Here is a 21,321-nt window from a genome sequence, read left to right on the forward strand (position 1 = left end):
AAAATAAAAGTAAAATAGGGAATAATTTTCTATGTGTGCAGGGCAAAAAAAGGAAGAATAAGGGGCGGTGGGTGGTCGGGAAGGGAGTGGCAGAGAACCATAAGCTAAATTAGTCACAAAGTGTTTATATTTTAAAAGTAAGCTTGAATACTGCAATGTATAAATGGACTAACAACCACCCAAACTTCAGGCTATAATTAATGTCCAGTTTTAGACTCTGTGACTTAGGGACATGTAAGGACCTTGGAGAGATTTCAGAATAACAAAGATAAAAGGGTTAAAAACGAGCCAAGTGAAGAAAAATTAGAACTGTTATTGTGTCTAAGAAGAGAAGACCAAGAGTGACAACAGTCCTCAAGGACAGGGAGAAATACCCATTTCAGTGAGCAGCTGGTCTGCATTTCTACAGCAAAAAAGTAATTTTACTTAAATTATTACAGCACATATTTGAAGACAGAAGTGTCCTACGTAGGATATCTCATCAAACAAAAACTCCAGAAACACCTGAATGCTGTCCAACTTTCCCACCCTTCACTAGCTCAACTCATCTCAAAGAATGGTTCAAAGGGTAGATAAGACATCTTTGGAATGTGTAATCATAGAATGTGAAGATTTAGACTTCTTTTGGCTCTAGGTACTATGTTCAAAATTTTTTGTTAGCTTCTGTCCCCTGGGTCCCAGTGTAAGGTTGAGCTGCTTCTGTGATATGGATAAAGGAGATTAATTAGTAGTAAAGACCTAGATGCATGCATAAACTTGAATTCCTTATAAAAGTATGCTTCTTCTCCTCAGTGTTGATGGGCTTGGATCTAGGGTTCTTTCAGGACAGTTACATTTGACTCCAAAAAGAGGGAATTTACCAGACCTAATAGTAAAAAAGACTGACAACTAACTAGATGTTTCTGAACTATTTTGTCTCTAGCATTTTTTTGCCTTGTATAGACATCTCCTAAACAAAGTGTAAGAAGTATAAGGTCTACGAAGAAAGAGAATGTAATCATTTTATTTGTACCATGAGCACCCCACCCTACCACAGCCCAGCTTTTAGCATAAGCCTGGGCACACAGGTAGCTATTAATTAGTATTTGTTAAATAATGTTACATGTCCAAAATTTTGTTAATATTTTACTTTATAGCTGCTTTTTCGAGTTAGTCTCTAATTCATTCTTCAACACTGCTGCCTATGAAGGTTGCATTTCTCTTATTACTCTTCCTTTCTCTAATCTCACAGAAACAGCTATTTTTCTCTATCCCCCCAGATATCTTTAGTCATCTAATTCCTGAACTACCAAAACCTCTTAACTTCAATTCAGCCCCCACTCTTCTACTTAAGATTCAAAGATCATTGTTAAGTCACCTTAATTCATAACATTTTGGCCACATCACTTTCTATACCTTCTTTCCCTGCTCAGTTACACAATTAAAATTAGTTCTGACTTCCCAAATGCCAAGATTCCTACTGACCTCTCATTCCAAACCTTTCCCAAAACCCCATTTGTGTATGAAGCCATTTCAGAACCCGTTGGTCATGTGAAAATATCCATCGTCAGAAGTTCTCAGAGTTCACTCACCTTTCTGCCTGCATCAAATCTATCTGAAAGAAAAATGTCTCCATTAAGGTAAAAAGCCTCTGCAAGAAACAGTGTTTGTAGGTGAGTGGGTATGTTTGAGGATGAGCGCATGCACACATGTGTTTATGTACACAGACAGCATATGCATATACATACACACACACACATACTATAAATATATTCTGCCCAAATTAGCACAAACCCACAAGCTTAAAAACCAAATCTGCTAAATCTGACCCAAACCACAGTTACTGAGCCCTATGGCTACTTCCTGCAAGTAGATACATTTCTTCTGTGACAAAGTCAATTGCATGTTGCAAGAAGGATAGGTAAATATTGCTACAGGCAGCTAGGATTCAGCTTTTTTTCAACTTAAATGAATTTAAATGTAAAACTTACTTATCACTTCAGGACACTGACCATGTTGTATGATTTCTGCACAATACCCAGAATATCTGAGAAACTAAAAACTACTAAATTTACGACTTAAGCAGGAAAACAGAGGCTTGCTTCACAGTGGTTTAATATGAACAGAGTTGAATATGACATTGTCTGACAGAAGAATGAATATTTTGCTGAATAAAAGCCCCGAGTCAGGATATATACACAGCAGAAATGGGGCCTCAGGCTCTCAGAACTTGTGCACAATGAAAGAAGGAATCTTAAAAAAAATCAGTAACAGAGGATACAAATGAAAAAGGCAGCAACACCACCAACACTGGGGAGATGGGAAAGGGAGCAGAGCCTCTCTCTAGGCGCTGCTCAGCCCCTGGCACAGGCTCGGCAGCTGGAGAGCTGATCTGTCTCAGGGAACTTTAACATTTAGATGGACTCCAAATCTCATGTCAAACTCCAATCCTAATCTCTCCAATCATGGTCTTGTCCCTTTTCCCCAAGACCCTATATAAAAGAACTCCAATCCTCCCACGACAGGGAGTCTAAGCAAAGAGCCCTCACTTTTGACCTAACACCAGAGTTAACCTGCTCCCAACCCACCACTTGGGATAGATATCGGGCCCCAGCAAACAAACCACTACCTCTTAGACAGAAGCTCAGGAAAGTCGCCAGCCTCAAGAAGCTGCTTCAGACTCTAAGATTTTGGAAATCTATACCCAGCTGCTGTCCCTAGCTCAACTTCCAGGGAGAATGCTGGAGTCCCGTGGGAAACAAGTGCAGGCAGTTCATTAACCCTGTGACCAAGCTGGGGAGGGCAGTGACAACTCTTGCCCCTAAGCCCCATTCAACAGTTCAAAGTGCTTAGGAGAAGTCAGAACTGTGTGGTTTGCTCATGTGTTTCTGCCCCATGGCAGCACTAAATGGGATGAGGAGAAGGGAGAATGGAAGGAAGAGAATGGTGATGTCCTTCCCTACCACTGGGAGGTACCTAGAAAATGATCCACTCCCACCCTTCAGGGAGTTACCTGGCAGTGGTGAGTTTCCCCCAGCCCTCACACCACCAAACCTGCAAAGTTAACCCATAAGTAGTGAGGGCTTGGGGGAGGAAGAACTGCTTGCTCAGCCCATACTGACTCACCGCTGGTGAGCAAGAAAAGACAGCCAGAGCGGGGAGCCACAACGGAGAGGGGGTAGGCAACAGGAGCTCCCTTACTGCCCTATGGCTTTCTTCTGATCTGAAGCAGCCATGATGATGGGCCCAGAAAACCCACACACCTTGTGCCACTAAACAGACTGCTTAGACTGTAAGAGGATTACTGCCATGAAAAGCAACAAGGGAGAGAGAAAGTAACAAAAGAAACTGTTGAGAAAACTGGGAACAGGCCTAGAGAAAACAAGGAGAACTTTTGGGTCTCTGCCACCTTCCCAAAAAGGAAAAAAGTTCATGCAGGTAGGAAAGGCAGGGTCTTTCCCTGCTCAGCGTTCCTGGTTAAACCTAAGAGTAAGAAAAATCCCCTGAACTTGCAGCATCAGTATGTATCCAAGTGCCCCACCCCAGCACAAGACCCGCCCCCCTCAAGGTTAGCCTTCTGGCATGGGTAAATGCCCAAGAAATTGCCTTCCAGTCCAATCCCCCCACCCACTCCCCAACCCCAAGCAAAGGGCATCTGCCTGTGGTCTCCCACCTCTCCTCAGAGAAGAGGATCCCAGCAGAGTGCCCACAGTATAGTCAGGTACCAAGGAACACAATGCCAGACAGTCTATCAGGCCAGGGGATGGGCACAGCCAACTTCAGATCAAAGAGAGAGAGAGGCTTAGTGTAAAAACCAATGTCATTTCAGCAGGAAAGTAGAGGGCAGGTGGTAGAGGGTCTCCTACTGGCGCACCTTCCCAGGGACGTAGTTCCTGTCAATTGCCTCCTCCTGCAGGAACATGTGTAGGCAGCGTTCATTCTGAGCCAGTGGGTGCCCAGCAATTCTATAAAGAGACCAAGATGGTTATCAGCAGTATTTGGGATCAGAGAGAATTCGCAGAAGGATGGTAGTGAGGATATGGAACAGGGGAAGAAGGACAAAGTCAGCTCTGAGGTTCAAGCAAGTAGAGGACAGCAGCAGGGCACCGCTTCAACCCTAACATTGTAGAGGGGAAGGGGACCGAGGGGTAAGGCACAGGGAAATCCCTACACACATCCAACATGCACTGCTTTCTCGGGCTCTGAGGGACAGGATCAGCATTCTGCTCAGTGGAAAGGAGTTTTACTGTCCACTTAGCCCACCACACAATCGGCACCACGTCATATTACCCATTACAAAAGAGGAGAGAGATGAAACATACAGAAAGATCAAGATGGCAAAAGTAGCAAGAGGAATCCCCAGGATCGTGGCTTACTTGTTAATAAACTGTTCGAGGCCCTGCCTCCTTTCTTCAATAAAGGATTCCTCAAAGATGCCTTCGTCTCCTCGGAAAGGGAGCTGCCGCTTCAAGGCTTTCCCAGGCAGTGGTGGTACTACAATCTGCAGGCAGACACAAAATATCAGTCACACGGGAGAGGACAGAGAGGGGACGAGATGATAAAGCACTGTATACTTCATTTCCTATTAGGCATAGGGTCCATCCTATGCCATAGCCAGCAACTTGCAAAAACTGAGACCATAAGAACAGTCAGGATGCCTCAGGTCAAAAATTAATCCAGCTCAGTTTTTGTGGGAGGACAGGTTTACCATCTCAAAAGAAAGGAAATAAACTCCAAATATTCTTCACTACCATCCAAGAATTTAGCCATACTTCCCATTTGTAGTACCTACAGGAATTAAGTTATATGACTTTACTAGCCACTAAGTCAAGTAATGATTTTTCTTTAAAATTTCTCCTGAACTTACCACTTTCAAGTTTCAATATATTGGATTCAATATATTGGATACTCAATATCCGATCCAATATATTGGGATTTGGTAGATAGAGTACGTCCACCCTCTCTACTGCCTTCGCGGTTTTATAGACTATGCCATCTTACGCCCTCTCAGCCTATGCAGATCTCCTCTCCCAAGGCTGCCACACAGGGCACAAGGCCATACCTTACTATCTCGTTCCAGCTCATTTTTCAGCCACTCAAAGTCACTGTAGCGCCGCCGAACACAGGACTCCTTCAGCTTGAAGATAGGTAGGTTTGTCTACAGGGAATAAAGAATGAGAGAAGAGAGATGGTTAGTAATGTTCAGCCTGTGATGGCCGCCTGTCAGAACCACTTGGAAAGGTCTTAAGAAACAGCTCCTATGGACCATGGTCCTACAACCCTTTCAAAACACCAGCGAGTGAATACCAATCCTTACCACATCCAGCCTTGTCACGGGTGGTGACCAGAAGTCCCTTGCTGCTTAGAATTTATCCTACAAGGAGACTTGAAGCTGTACATAAAAATGTATATACACTGTATAGGCATACCATAATTTACTTAACCAATTATCTATTGATGGACATTTATTATTACTGCAAATCAAATTCAGTGAAAACCCTTACATTTTGGTTTACATTGGTTAAATAAATTATGGTATGCCTATACAGTGGAATACAACTATGAAAAGAATGTGAAAGATACATATGACCCAGTATAGAAAGATATTAGGCATTAAAATCAAGGTACATAGGGAACTATGTAAATATCTTGTAGTAATTTATGGTGAAAAAGAATATGAAAATGAATATATGTATGTTTATGATGACTGAAGCATAATGCTGTATGCCAGACTGACACATTGCAAACTGCCTATACTTCAATAAAAAATATATATATACAAATGAAAAAAAATCAAGGTACAGAACAGTATATATCACCTGTCTCTATTTGTAGTTTTAAAAGGGATATGTACATGTGTATACATGTATATTTATGAATAAAATATTTATGAAAAGATACTGGTAATAGTGATTGACTTTGGAGAATAAGACTAGACAACTAGAATGGGTGGGTCATTTTTCACTGTAAAATTTGAATTTACCATCTGTATGTATTACATTTTCAACTGAAATGTGAATTTAAGTTCTCTGTAAAGAACAAGAGATAAGCACCCCCAAAGCATGGCTTCCTCTGCTTTTCCTGTCCAAATCCTCTCCACTCTACGAGTCCCAGCTCAAGTCCCACTTCATCCAGGAAGTCTTTCCTGACACCAGCTTAATTTATTGATCTCCCACTCCTCTGAACTCTTATGACACTTATACTTTTGTACTGCCTGACACACTATTGTTTTATGCATTGTGTTAGTCTTGCTACCTAACTAAACTATAATTTCATTGAAATCAGGAGTCATGACTACTCCTGCCATTTCCCTAAATGCAGACTATGCAAGTTACTCAATACTCAATCGATTAACAGAGGCCCTATGTATGTTCACCCTCTCCTTATCTAGCAAACGCAGCAGAAATAGCAATGTTTAAGTTGGTGTGCTCCCTGATGTAAATCAGCTTATTCTCACATCTTAATCATTGAGAATTTTCCCAAGGTTCCAAGGGCAACATGAACCCCAACAAGCAAAAAACCCTGATCCTCACTCCGATCTACAAGTTCTAAATGGAAATGGCCAACCAGAAGTATTAATACTAACTATATTTCCCTCCAGCAAATTCAAATCAGCAGATGGAAATAAAAGGAGTTAGTTCCTCTCCTTTCTCTACAACTGACTCAGAGCAGGAAAAGGGCATCCTGCCAGGATGCTATGCTAGAGCTTCTCACATTCCTCACTATGTCATGCCTCGTAGTCAGTCCTCAAGTCTGCAAGATGTCTTTTCAGGATCCAGTTCTAGGTATAGGGCATCAAAAGCCACATAACTGGTCATCTTACATTAGATACAACTCTACTGAGGATCAAGGTCCAAGGAATGTCAATGTTGAAGTGGAGTGAGATACATGTAAAGTAGTATTTTATTACCTAAACTATTCTTTAGGAGACTAAATTAAAAAGTAGAAACAGTTGTTTATTCAGAAAGAGGGCAGAGGGAGAGAGGGAGACTTTGTTTTTACAGTACAGTGACTGTTGAACAATACAGGTTTGAACCGTGCAGGTCCACTTATACATGGATTTTTTTTCAATAAATATAGTCTTTTTTCTACCTTTTGATTTTGTTCCATGTGCATGTATTAACTACTCAAAATAAACCATTATAGAGAACATTCTCAGATCCCTGCATGAAATACATGTGTATCAAATCATCACATTGTATACCTTAAACTTACATAATATTATCTGTCAATTATATCTCAATAAAGCTAGGGATAAAAATAATCATGCAAGAAAAAATGCCCTTCGGTATCATGTGATTCTAGGTTTCCACCAGAATTCATTACACTGTGATCCCCAAACAGTAGAACCTTAACTAGCAGGCTTTTACAGAAGCCAACAGAAGGGCCTAAGAAAAGAAAAAAAATGCTGAGTAGATTCTTCCAAGACACAGTGAAAACCACTACTGCCATTTTGTGGACTTCCTTCTTTGACTTACAAAAATACTATTCTTTCCCTACCCCCACAGGATGGTGACAATAATGGCCTTTCATCTCAGCACCTAGCTATCTAAGGAAGGGGCTACTATGTACCAGGATACTCTCCCAGCTCCAACCTACAAATTGTATGAGGAAGACAAGATTGTGCACTACAGCATAGAGTCCTTCAGCTCTGATCAACAAAAAATCAAGGAAAAGGAGCGTAAGAAGCAAAATTTAAGTCCACAAGACAACTGACATTTGAAAAGTTCCATACATATCATGTGAAGTCACCAGGACACCTCTCCAGAATCCTTATTTCTTCCAGAGCAGGGGGATCCTTTCCTGAGCTATTACACAAAGAAAAGAAGTCAGTGCCATCTGCTTCTACCATACACAATACCTACCTCCCAAAGCCCATTCTCTGAGTCTCATGCTCCCTATCTATAATGCCTAACATGATTAGGCACTTAAAATAGCAATTTAAAACCAACTTATTTTACCAGTTTTCCCCAAAACAGAGTTAAGTAAAAATATCAAAAGCCTATATTGCCATACAAATTAACATAAACAATACAAATTAACTCAAACCCACAGAACTAGGAACTGCCATCAACCCTATCATCACCATATAATTAGTGATTGTGGAAAGGATGAAAAGCTCAGTGGGTAGAAAAATTCTGCATGCTAAAGTTTTGCAACTAAGCATTGCCAAAGAGACTAAAGTGTAGTGGAAAGCGTGTGATGGGCTTTGGAGTCTGACAGACCTGGGTTCAAATCCCAGGCCTATCACTTAGCTATGTGTACTTGGGCAAGTTACTTAAACTGCATTCCTCCTCAGTTTCTTATCTGTAAAGTGGTGTTTTGTAAGGATTTAGAAACTAAAACCTAGTTCAATGCCTGGCACATAGTAGGCACTAGATGAACACTGCCCGCTGCTATTAGTATGCCTGAACTAGAGAACAATTCCATTCATAATCCCTACGGGGCTCTTGGGTAATTTGTCAAGACAATGTCTCCAAAACTCCACAGCAGAGAGTTCTTACGCCCGGGCTTCCTCAGGTAATTAAGTTCTCTACCACTAACAGTTCCTAGCTTTTGTCATATGTTAAAGGCTCTAACTTGCATTCTTCCTCAAAGAGATGATTTCAAACAGTTCTTATGTGGATGAGTTTCTCTTTCTCTCTCTCTCTCTTTTTTTTTTTTTTTTTGCTATTCACTTTTCTTTCTTCAGTTTGGACTTTGCCAAATCTGGAATTTGGAGATCATCATTTCTCAATCAGATTTCAAAGCCCAGAGAGGAGCACACTCTCATTCAATTCATTCATTCCAAAATGAAAGCACATACACTCTTTTAGGTCTTCAAATGCTGTTTGAGCAGCATGCTGTCCATAGAGAACATTCTGGCCCTCTAGTCTGAGAAGAAAACATAAGGAAAATTAGAAAATGGTCTTCAAACTTTCTTGCCTGTAACCACTTCAACTCGGCAAAAGAACTTGCAAACCATGTACTCTATCTCCACATTCCCTCTTTGCATTGTGGACTAAGAACTAGAGAATAAAGTCCTCTGTAGTGCACACTGTTAGAAGCCACTCCTAGGGCAGTCCTGAAATGTAATATATTAAAGTTAACTACGGACAAGGGGCTAAAAGAATGAATCCAAAAGGTTAGTCTAGGACCAAAAGGGCAAATGGCCATTCATATAGAGAAAACCCAAATGAAAGCCAATAAATATTGAAATAAACATTCTGGATACTTCAGATCTAAAGGCTCAGCAAAGGATGAGGGCAAACTTGACAATCCACCAATCCCCATGCAAGGCCAGGTTTCCCAGTGAGACTTGGCATGTGGTACATGTGAAAACTTAAGCATAAAACACTTCTCTCCTTCAGATGTCAATTCTGCACAAGTCTGGGAAGCACTCAGTCTCAAGGAGACTCCCCTTATTTCTGCTCCACCAAGCCCACAATCTCCCTTTCCTGGAATCTATCTTCCCTTTATCCAGGCTTTGCTTAACTCCATCATTCAGGGAGACCTCATTAGGAAGAAGCCGGGCCTTTCTGTCCCCCGTCTTCAGACTGACTTCACACAATCTAGTTTAGTTATGGGACCCTGCGACATATCGCCTGGGCTTTCCATCCCCCAGCCCTCTTCCACTCTTCCTTTCCTCCTTCTGTCGCTACAGTCCTGATTCCTATTTTCTTGAATTCCTCACTCTAATCCTCTCCATCGTCCCCACCAGATCCAGCCATGCTTCACTTCTTGCTCATGGGTTCTTGTTTTCCCTCACGCCCGTCAGATGTCCCCCTCAGGAGTTTTCTGTAGCCTGGGGCCACAACCGAGTGTACAGACCTCTCCGCAAACCTAGTAAGCCCCTACCCCGCAGATGACCCCTCAAGCGTCTTCTGCACCGGCAGTCCTCCCTAGGGCAGCCTCCCCCCGCCCCCCCCGCCCCCTCCCTCCCCGCCCAGTCGCCGGGTCCTGGCTCAGCTGTCTCCCTCACCCCGTGACTCACCCGCATGCGAACCTCATAGGTGGTGAAGCGCGCGCGGCCCACGCCCACCGTCTGTGGATTAAAGATGTCGATCTCCAGGAAGTTACTTGGCGGCCCGTAAGCGTCGGTCAGGTCCTGCGGCTTCGAGTTAAGGCGCCGAGTATCAGCTACTGCTGTGTCCGACATCTTTCCGAAGGAGAGACTGGGACCAGGGAAGGGGGGTGGGGGACAGAAGCCGGAGGCAGGAGCGCGCACGGCCCCTCCCGCTTGCAAAATCACCAGCCAACCCACAGACGGCGGCGCCGCGCACGCGCGCCCACGCACGCACGCACGCGCACGCGCACGCCGTCCCGGCCCGGGCCCGGCAATCTGAGTAGCGGCCACGCTGACGACTGTAAGTCCTGCGCGGAAGAGGCCTCATTCAGACTTCCGGGCGGTGTTTGTGGCGGCCCGGGAACCTGCATCAACAATACGCACCTCCTCAGTAGCCTGGGAAGCACTACAGTCGAGATCCGCCAATCGCTGCTCCTCAAACCAAGAAATTGTCTTACACCTTGCATCAATCAGCAGTGGGCACTGCCCCGCAAGCTAGGATCCTGCAGTGATAGGCCGAAGCCCCGTGACCTGAATAATCTGGGTTGTGCGCGAAAATAGAAGGGTGGTCTCCGGAGGGTGGGGTTCCAACAATAGTACTAAGAACGTAGAACGCAGCCCCGCCACCGGTGCCACTGATAGTTTCAATTCATTTCACACGCAATTGAGCACTCAGCACAACTTATGGTTCCAGGAAAGCAGCGAGGATGGGATAAAGATGATTTCTCATTCTTACTTTTCAGGAAACTTCGGGCATATCTTCATCCTCCACTTGTTACCACATAAAAGCTAATTTCAGGTGTACTCAGTTAATTTCATTTCTCAGCAAATTGAGGGCATTTCTTTCATACCTTGTATCTCTACCCTACTCTGCAAAACTCCCTACTTGGCGCTGCTCTGGGGTTGCTTGCAGCTCACAATGGAGATAGAATGTATGTCTACATGAGACTATCTATAGAAATACTAATATTTATATGACTAATTTACACATGGCCCACATAAAGGGGTAGTGCCCATGTTAAAGGTGGGGCGGGGCGGGGGATGTAGCTCAGCGATTTAGTGCATGCTTAGCATACACACTGGGGATTGAACCCAGTACCTACTCTAAAAATAAATATGTAAACCTAATTACCTCCCCCCAAAATATAAAAAAATTAAATTAAATTTTTTAAAAGGTGGTGCCTTTAGGTCATCCTTTATTCTTGCACTGGCCTTTTGCTCAAAAAAAAAAAAAATTCCCATATCATTGATGCCCGAAATTCTTTCAACCAAGTACAGGCCCTATAATTTCACAATTAAGTTATTCAATTCAATTTAACTGATATCTACTAAACAACTACTTATGTGTCAGGCACCATGCTAAACACTAGAGACCTAAAGTTCAATAAGAGAGTCCCTGCCCTCAAAGAGTTAACATTCTGAAAAGGGAGACAAGTAAATAAAACTAACATAATGTGACAAATATAAAATAAGTGAAAGTTCAAAGCAGCACATAGGACATGAATAATTGGAGGAATCAGGGAAGGCTTCCTGGAGGAGGAAACATCTGCGTTTGACAGACATGAAAAGATGTAAAGGGACAAACAGGAGTGGAAATTGGGAAAGGTAGTTTCTTGTAGAGGGAATAGCATATGCAAAGTCATCCTGATTAGAAGCAGCATGCTACTTTTAGGTAATTATCCTCAATTCAGATTTATAATGGAAGTGCTTAGAAAGGTAGTCTGGCTGGGGATGGGCAGATGAGAATGATCCTTCTATACTAAGCAAAGGATATTTGGCTTTATGGTGTAGGCAATAGGGAGCCACTGAATGATCTTCAACAGAAAAAAAAGATGATCTGACTTATGTTTTAGGAGGATTATTTTGCAGTCAACATAGAAGATGTATTTGAGTTGAATGTGAGTAATGATAAAGAGTATCTACAATAATACTTGGAATCAGGCGGGGGTGGTGGGAATGGAGAAAAGAAAATAGAGAAGACTGAGATTGAGGAAATAAAATAGATAGGACTTGTATCTTATTAGATATGGTGGCCCTATAATAGAAAAGAACAAATCTGACTCCATGTTAGATCTGTTCCTTTAACTTTAACCCTATGCTCTGTTTCCTAGGCTTCGGCTTGCTGATTCTGCACCTTTTGTAAAAGAATGTTGCCTATAGCCTGAAATATACAGGAGAGCCTTTTCTCAAGTCTCTGACCTTTAAGGATATTAATACTTTTTCATTCATATAAAGATAATAAGTTGCAGAATAGAAAATAACATTTGTTTTGTTGGAGGTTTACAGGGACACCATGATCTGACCCATGTGGACAGCTGCAAGAACAAAGGATTCCAAAAACAAAGAATTCTCACACCAAAAAGTTTGCAACAACCAAGCAAACCCCCGTCCCCTTTTTATATTAAAGGAGCCTGAATTCTAACTTGGGAAAGATGGTTCTCCAGGACAGTAGTCTACCGTCTTCTCAGTCTGCCGGCTTTCTGAATAAAGTCATTACTCCTCGCCCCAACACCTCGTCTCTTAATTTATTGGCCTGTTGTGTGGCAAGCAGAGCGAGTTTGGGCTCAGTAACAGTAGAATAGTATAGGGCTTAAATGTGTGAGCTATGGACTTAGGCTGCCTGGGTTTAAATCCTTGCTTCCTAGTTGTAAAATCTTGAGCATGTTATCCAACAAGTTTTCCTCCTCTGTAAAATGGAAATAAGCCTAAAAGCTACCTCTGGGGTTTTCATGAGAATTAAATCAAATAAAATTTGTGCAAATAGTAAGTGCTCAGTTAACTATTAGCTATTATTACTATTTTAGGGGAGAGAGAGGAAATAGATAAAATGACTCCTAGGTTTCTAATTTGGGTAACTAGGTGGATGCTGGTACCACCAATCAAAATTGGAATTACAGAAAGAAAAGTAAGTTTAGGAGGGAAGACAATGAGTTCAGTTTAGGTAAATCAGAGGTGTTGGTAGGACATCCACATGTCCAGGAGGCAGCTGGAAATACTGGCCTGGAGCTCGAGAGTGTGATCAGGGCTAGAGATACAACAGAGACTTGGGAATCATCAGCATACAGTGTAGAAAGAAAACCGTGAAGAGGCAAGGACAAAATATTTTAAAATTGGTGAAGGCCTGCAGTGTTGATGAGAGTATAAGTCCATACAAACTTTCTGGGAGGCAAATTGGCAGTACGTATTAAAAATAAAAATCTTCGACCTCAAGAAACTTGTAATACTGGTTTTCTCTGGAGAGCAGAACTGGAGAACAGGAGTCAGGGACCGCAGGGAGAGTTGTTTTTTACTTTCATTTCATTTCTGTTCAAGTACTTTCGTATTTTTTTTAATTAAAAATATTGCTTATCATGTAGGTCAAAAATTTCACTTTGATCATAAAACTCAGTATCTTGCGTAAATGGCCAAATCCAGGGTTCTCCTCTGTATCCACTTAAAATAATGTTCTATACTCATTGAGAAGGAATAATGCCCATGAAAAATTCGGGGGGGGGGGGGAGCTGGTAAAATATTGTAATATGATACCATTTGTATTATAGTATATGTAATTTTTTAAGATTAGAAGGATATAAATCAAAATGTGTGGAGGTGGGGTTTCAGTTTTATGTTTTAATTTGTCATTTTCTGAAGGACTTGTTTTTTTGTTTTTTTAGTGTAGGTACTGGGGAATGAACCCAGGACCCTGTGCATGCTAAGCACGCGCTCTACCACTGAGCTATGCCCTCCCCCAGGACCTGATTTTTAACAATAAACATATACCCTTTTTAAATCAGAAAAAATAAAACTATTTCCATTTGGGAAAAAAATTAAAGGACAGGCACAAGAAGAGAAGCTTGTGAAGGAAATCCTGGAAGGAGTTGTCAGAGAGGCAGAAAGAGAACCAGGAGACAATCGTGATCTGAAGGGGGGGGATAAAAATGTTTCCAAAAGGAGCAAGTAGGTGGTTAACAGTGTTTAATACAAGAGAACGGTCAAATAAGGTCTGAGAGATGTCGACTCAATTAGTCAATTACCTAAATGTGAGAGTTTTCGGTAGAGTGCAGGAAATAGAACCCTGATTGCAGTGGATTAAGAATTGAATCAGACGTGAAGTGGAAACATTTTATAGAGACTATTCTTTTGAGAAGCTTTCCCAAGATTCAAGGAATGCGGTAGTTAGAGGGCAATGCATTGTCAAAGAAGGATTTGTTTGTTTGTTTAAAGAGAAAAGAGACTTGAATGTATTTAACAGCTGGGGGGAAATGATTTTATAGAAAGTGAGAAGTTGAATATACAGGTAAGTAAAAGGAAAAGGCTTAAAATCAAACAGCCCTAGGAGCATTGTGAAAGTTAAATTCACAATGAGGTGTAAGTACAGTCTTTTTTAAGAGAAAGATTTGATAGGGTGGAGAGGCGAGGAGTACTGAGCTAGTTAAATCCTTTGCAATAATAACGGGATTAACAGCTATTATCAGCTGGCTCATATACACACACATGCACATGCACACACGCACACATGCACACACACACCTTTTTACTTTTCATAAGAGGCACAGAGCTTCACAGTTACCAAGTTGATGTTGGGCAAGTCACAGTTATCCTCTGTACTTCAATTATCACACACACACAAAGAATAAAATAGCCAAGTCAAATCTCTTGGCAAACAGGTGACATCAGAAGTTGATGTGAGAGCCATGTTCATTTTCCTCTCTATTGGGTTTCCTTGACTATGTTAATTCTTTGCCAAAAGGAGTCCAGAGTGGGGGGCAGGGGAATGAGGGAGAGAGATTTAGGATCCTCAAATTGGAAGGAATCTCATTAGTTCATCTTCCTGCCCACAGGCAATACTGTACCTTAATTAAACAGACATCTATCCATCTTCCTGCCCTTAAATTTTTCCCAAAGAAGATTGCACAATCTCCAGTTCAGTCATATGCAACCATACTGACAAGAACTTCTTTCTGGTCTCTATTCAGACTGTCTTGAGGAATTGGCAAATCAAGACCTCCTATAATTTGGGATGTTTGAGAACAGGGGGTCTGGAACTGTAGGGAGAGAGTAGGGGGAGGGTCTGAGTGTACAAGAGGTAGTGCAGTGAGGAAAACCAGAGAGCAGGGCTCATGATATACAGTCTCTCCAGGGAATACTGATCCAGCGTTTACCTGCCTTTCTGTGGAGCCCCGCTCTTTCTGCACACACCTATCCAGCTGCCAACTACCATTAGTGACTTCTCCCCTTGAAGTTCATTTAATGCTAATTTCACCTGGCACCTCCCTAGGGATCGTCTCTAGTTTAAACTAAATCCCTCCTGAAAGTTGTCAGTTCCCTCCATATGTTGATGAAATGTTCTTTAAATACTCAACTTGTCTACTTAAATTGGTAATTGTATTTATTTTACTAAAGTATCTCTGGATGGCGTAGGGGTTAGGGCAATCTAGGGGGAAATGGTGTGGCCTAAGAGTCTGTCTATGCATGTTTATCAGGTGTTGCTAAAGACCGAACCCTTTAGCTGACAAGAGTCTGACCTGCAACTTCCATACAGGTGTTTGTTAATTATATAATGAATTATCGAGCAACAATAAGACTGGGAAAGATAATAATGTTGCAATTAGCCAGCCTTCTTCCCTTCATAAAAGCTAACATTTATGGAACACTTACTATCTGCCAGGCACTCTCTAAAGTACTTTATATATTTTAACTCAGTTAATCCTCAAAACAGTCTTATTGTTACCGAGTCCAAACTCCTGCTCGCTGCACGACAGGCCAATAAATCAGGAGATGAGGTGTTGGAGCAAAGAATAGGGACTTTTGTAGGAAAGCAGGCAAACTGAGACGATGGCAGACTTCTTCTCCAAGTCAGAATACAGGCTCCTTCTATACTAAAAAGGTGTGGGGGGTGTGTAGTTGGTTGTTGCAAACTTCTTGGTGTAGGAATTCTTTGTTCTTACAGCTGTCTTTGTGGGTCAGATCATGGTACCCCTGTGAAACCTCCAACAAAACAAATGTTATTTTCTATTCTGCAACTTGTTATCTTCGTATAAGTGCAAAAGTGTTAATATCCTTAAAGGTCAGAGCCTTGAGAATAGGCTCTCCGGTATATTTCAGGCTATAGGCAATGTCCTTTTACAAAAGATGCAGCGCTAGCAAGACTAAGCCTAGAAAACAGGGCACAGGGTTAAAGCCAAAGGACCAGATCTAATATGGATTCAAATTTGTCTTTTTCTATTACATTATGACATAAGTGCTATTTTTATATCTGCATTTTATTGATGAGACACAGGCCAGTTAGGCAACTTGCCCCAAATCACACAGCTGATAAGTGGTAAAGCCAGGATTTGAACCCAGATAGTCTGATTTTGGAGCCCAAGTTTTCAACTTGCCTTCCAGAGAAGATTCTTTTAGCCCCGTATGTCACATAAAGGGAGTAAGATGGGGGAAAAATTAGGAAAGGAAAAAGAGAGAAAGAAAGACCAAAATGGTGGGAAGGGATAGAATGCCACTAACAACTGCTCAGTAACATTCTGGTATAAGTTGCCTCCTCCTGCCTGGATGTTTTTCTTCATCTGCTTGGCCTTTAACTAGAAATGTTTTGTGTTGAATTTTTATCTTTTTAATACCTATGAGAACTTCAAGCCTATTTAATTTCTGCCCATCCTTCAAAGCTCAGTGCAGGTCCCACTTCCTCCATAAAGCCTCCATATCCATCCAGGCTACAGTAATCTGTACTTTCAAGATTTCTTACAGACTTCTTGTCTGTAATGTTCATTGGCTCTGACTCGCATTCTTAATTAGCCTGTGTGCATTTATGTCTCATCTTACCAACCATGCTGTGAACTCCCAAAGAGAAGACACTGCAACTCTTATTCCTCTTGCATTTTGCATCCCTCATAATGCCTAGCATGGCGTATTGTAAATAATAGGCATTCAGTAAATATTTGTTGGTTGACTGATTGACTGAAAAAGGCTACTTCAAATCTTGTTTAACGCCCGCATCATTTAGTGAAGAACTATGCACTCAATGTGTACTCAATAAACATTAATGATGATTACAAAATCATTCAGAAAGTCTTTATAGAGTTCCTACAGTATGTAGAGAATGGCTCTGTGGGGATAGAAATGAAATAGAGGACACAACTTCTGCTTTTGGAGAACTTGGCTTAGTCTTCTTTTACTACTTCAATGCACACTAGCTCCTCTCTCTGAATTGCATTTGAAGTCAGGAGCAGTTATCACTCAATTGTTGTCTCCCCCAATTCAATTTTGAGTACCTTAAAGGAAATGGATAGCACTGTGCTGGGAACATAATGGAATTGCAGAATTGGAAGGGACTTTAAAGCTTTCCCTATTGTCAAACCTCCCACCCAATGTAAGAATCCCTTTTGCAACAGCCCTGGATGCACCTATTATTTAATTATTTGCTTCCAGTATCAAGAATTAACCAAAATAAGCACAGGAGGAAGAGTAGGTTCAGGGTCTGGATAATAAGTTGGATTCTGACTACATGCAGTTTAATGTGATTGGTAGACAACCAGGTGAAGACAAACAACTGCAATTCAAGTCTCAATCTCAGGAGAGATGTCAGGACTGAAGATAGAGACCTGGGAATCTTGGCCATGGAAGTGATAGTTGAAACACTAAAACTGAGTAAAACTGCCAAGGACAAGAGAAGAAAGGAGCCAAGGACAAAGTCTCTGACAATTCTTCTATTTGGGAAATGAGAGGAGGAATCATTGAGGTGAGAGAACTGGAAGACAAAGAAGAGAGTTTTAAGGAGAGGCTGGTCACCAGAGTCAAAGGAGGATGGATCAATGAAGTTAGAAAGGATAAGACTGAGATAAGGTTATTTGATCTGGTGATTAAAAAACCAGACCTTTGAAGAGAGTGGTCTCAGTGAAGTAAGGTCTACTTTTTAAAAATAGTATCATTTTATTTTATTTTTTATTTTTAATGGTGCCATCTTAAAGCAGACAACTTAGAAATGTCTTTTTAAAATTCTTTTTGTGGGGAGTAATTATTTATTTATTTTTTCGATGGAGTTACTGGAGATCAAACCCATGACCTTGTGCATGGTAGGCATGTGCTCTACCACTGAGCTATACCCTCCCCCCAAGTAGGGTTAATTTTACTTTCTCTTTTTGCCTATAATGCCTAGCTCAATACATATTTGCTGAATAAATGGATGGAAGAATTGTAGTTCCTGTTAAAAAACAGGAGGTGTTGGGGAAAAGTAAACAAGCTAGCCTTTTTTTTCTCTGAAGCAAGAGGAGAATATGGGTAATAATGCAGAGAAATGTTAAGGTGAAAAAGAGAAGTTGAGGGCTATAATTTCCCCCAAAAGATGTGAAGTAAGCTCATTTGAGAATCTCTTAAAGTTTCCATTCTCAGTTTGATGGAATAAACTATCAACAGGTAACAACTACAAACACAAAATACGCACGCACGTGCACGCACACAGACACACACACAGCAGGAGCTACTCTCTGAAAGCTCCAGAGAGTAAACAAAAGCAGACAGATATTGGATGGAGATTGGAACTTGGAATAAGGGAACAGCATGGACCAGGTTTCCCATTTTTATGGATTTAGCCTGAGGGCAGGCTGCAGTCACCTACCACACTGCTAAAACTACATTAAGAAACCCTCATCTTTATAGCCTGAAGAACAGAGAAGAGGGTCTGGGGAAACTACAGTCTCCAGAAAATGAGGAAATATATCAGAAAGAGATCCTGAGAAAAGGACCCCTAAATTATCTGTATAAATTCCTCCCAAAACATATCCTGAACCATGCATGCACAGGGCAGGCTGAAAGCAACTTCTATCTAAGACTAAAAGAATGGAACTGAGATTTGAGCTGCCACCCATCACAGACAAGGCAGAGTTTCCAGTCTGAATCTAATCAAGTGCTAAAACAAATTCATCCTCACTCTTCAGAGAAATACAACAGAATCCAGAGATGCCACAATATAGACTTTACAATGTCCAGGAAACCCTCTAAAATTACTCAATATATGAAGAATCAGGAAAATGTGACCCATTCTCAAGGGAAAGACAATTAATGGAGGCCAACCCTGAGATGATGATGCTCAATGAAAAGGGAAAAATACCCTTGTAATGAATGAAAGCCTCAGCAGAGAAATAGAAAACATGAAAAAGAACTAAACGGTAATTCTAGAACTGAAAAACACAATATCTGACATTAAAAGAAATAACTAGATGGACTGACATTAAAAAAAAAAGATAACTAGATGGACTTAATAGCAGAATAAAACAACAAAGGAAAGAGTGAGTGAACTTGAAGATATGGCAATTAAAAGAATCCAATTTGAAGAAGTAGGGGTGGTGGGAAAAAAATGAAGAAAGCCTTATAGACCTGTAGGAGAACATCAGAGATCTAAAATATGTGTGATTAGCATCCCATAAGGAGAGGAAAGAGAGAATGGGATCAGAAACATTATTGGAAGAAATAATGGTTGAACATTTCACAAATTTGGTGAAGGACATACATTTACAGATTTAAGTTCAGCAAAGCTCAAACAAAATAAATATGAGAAAACTGCACCTACGTGTTTCATGGTCAAACTGCTGAGAATCAAAGATCAAGAGAAAATCTTTAAAGCAGCCAGAGAAAAACAGCACATTACATATAATGATTCAAATAACAATGGACTTCTCCCCAGAAACTATGGATGCTGGAAGACAGTAGAAAAACATCTTTAAATTGCTGGGAAAATATCACTGTCAACCCAGAATTCTATGTTCAGTAAAAATATTCTTTAATAATGAAGGCAAAATAAAGACATCTTTAGGTAAAATAAGAGTCTCTCTCATACTTGTAAGCCTTTATTCTGCTGTTCCCTCTGTCTGAACACACAGTCTCTTCCCTAGTCCCCTCCCTATCTTCAGCCTGCTAACTCCTACTCATCCCTCACAACTAAACTTAGATGCCACTTCCTCCAGGAAGCCTTCCTGATCCCCCAAGTCCAAGTTATGTGTCCCTCATTGATACACCTATATAGCCCCTCATATTTCTCCAATATTAGTATTTATCATACTGGATGTAATTATGTGTTTGATAGCCTGTGAACTCCACTAGACTATATGTTCCATGAGGGCAAGCACTGTGTTTTCCTTATTGGTGTATTTACAGTCCCTGGCATGTAAAAGGCACTCTATTAATATTTATTGAATAAAGAAAAGAATGTCTGATTCCAAAGTATTTTTTTTCTATTATGCCAGGTGTCATCATAGAGGGGGAGGTCCTGACACTACTATTAGATTGACTACAATTATACTTTCTTAAACTTTATGGAGAAATCTACTGTGCTCTGAAAAACTGCAGCTTTCATTGAACTGTCATTTTCCTGTGATTTCATGGGCAATTACTGTTTGGGGACTATCCATATGTGCTTTACATAGATCCTTGGTAATCAATGCTTGTGAAAATCCTCATTTAATACTACTTCAAGATAAATAACTAACGATATGAAAATGACTAAACTATGGTACATCCAAATGCAAGAGTATTATGTAGGCACTAACATTATTTTTATGAACCTGTGTAATCATTTGAAAACATCCTTATATGTTAAGTGGGAGAAAGACAAAACGGAAAATACAAAACTGTGCGCAGTGTGATTACAACAACATTTTCTTTTTCCTGACCCTGTTCACACAGGAAGTTCTGACCTTCTTCACAGAGTCCCTTCCCTCTTCACACAGGGAGCGCTGACCCTTCTCACACGGAACCCGACCCTCTCCACACAGCAGAGGGTACTGACTCTAGTCACACACTGAGCTCCCACCCTCCCCACAAATAGGGTCCTGACCCTCCTCACACAGGAAATCATGACCCTGATCACACACTGAACCCCAAACCTTTTCACACAGAATCCAACCCTCTTCACACTTTTAGCTCTTACCCTGGTCACATACAGAACACCAATCTTCCTCACATTCGGAGCACTGACCTTCACACATGGAGCCCCCGACCCTCCTCACACAGGGAGCCCCCGACCCTCCTCACACAGGGAGCCCCGACCTTCCTCACACAGGGAGTTCTGACCCTGGTTGCACACAGAACCCCAACCTTCCTCACATATGGAGCACTGACCCTCTTCAGACACATGGAGCCTCTGACCTTCCTCACAGGAGAACCCAGACCCTCTTCACACAGGGATTCCCCAACCCTCCTCACACATGGAGCCCCCACCCTCTTCACACAGGGAGTCCCGCCCCTCCCCAAACAATTTTTTTTAATCTATGTAGAAGGGAAAAATAACAGTGGAAAGAAATACAGCAAAATTATTAACTGTGGTTTTC

At 41.4% G+C, this 21,321-nt stretch overlaps 1 protein-coding gene and 1 long non-coding RNA gene across 3 annotated transcripts; both read right to left on the reverse strand.

Moving 5' to 3' along the window:
• Positions 1-2,076: 2,076 nt before the first annotated feature.
• SNX12 (sorting nexin 12) lies at positions 2,077-10,248 on the reverse strand. 2 transcript variants are annotated; one of them, XM_032474606.1, is made up of 4 exons: positions 9,965-10,248; positions 5,042-5,137; positions 4,356-4,480; positions 2,077-3,944 (listed from the first exon to the last, which is right to left on the reverse strand). In XM_032474606.1, the coding sequence occupies exons 1-4, from the start codon at positions 10,115-10,117 to the stop codon at positions 3,842-3,844; spliced, it is 477 nt and encodes a 158-aa protein (XP_032330497.1). In that variant the 5' UTR covers positions 10,118-10,248; the 3' UTR covers positions 2,077-3,841. The 2 variants fall into 2 exon arrangements, with proteins under 2 accessions (XP_032330497.1, XP_032330496.1); XM_032474605.1 differs by having other exon boundaries at positions 2,078-3,944; positions 9,953-10,244.
• LOC116661855 lies at positions 7,665-9,854 on the reverse strand. The gene is made up of 3 exons (XR_004317834.1): positions 9,817-9,854; positions 8,786-8,853; positions 7,665-7,787 (listed from the first exon to the last, which is right to left on the reverse strand). It is a non-coding gene; the product is annotated as an uncharacterized LOC116661855 (long non-coding RNA).
• Positions 10,249-21,321: the final 11,073 nt, after the last annotated feature.

The sequence above is a fragment of the Camelus ferus genome, chromosome X, assembly GCF_009834535.1.
Source record: "Camelus ferus isolate YT-003-E chromosome X, BCGSAC_Cfer_1.0, whole genome shotgun sequence".
Classification (NCBI taxonomy): domain Eukaryota; kingdom Metazoa; phylum Chordata; class Mammalia; order Artiodactyla; family Camelidae; genus Camelus; species Camelus ferus.

Bases quoted from the DNA above. Each gene is read 5' to 3' on its own strand.
- SNX12 (XM_032474605.1), bottom strand. From the start codon at position 10,117: ATGTCGGACACAGCAGTAGCTGATACTCGGCGCCTTAACTCGAAGCCG. The intron at 4,481-5,041 runs GTATGGCCTTGT...GTCTGCCTGCAG, and splicing joins AGCTGGAACGAGATAGTAAG to ATTGTAGTACCACCACTGCC. The intron at 3,945-4,355 runs GTAAGCCACGAT...GTCTCTTTATAG, and splicing joins CTCGAACAGTTTATTAACAA to AATTGCTGGGCACCCACTGG.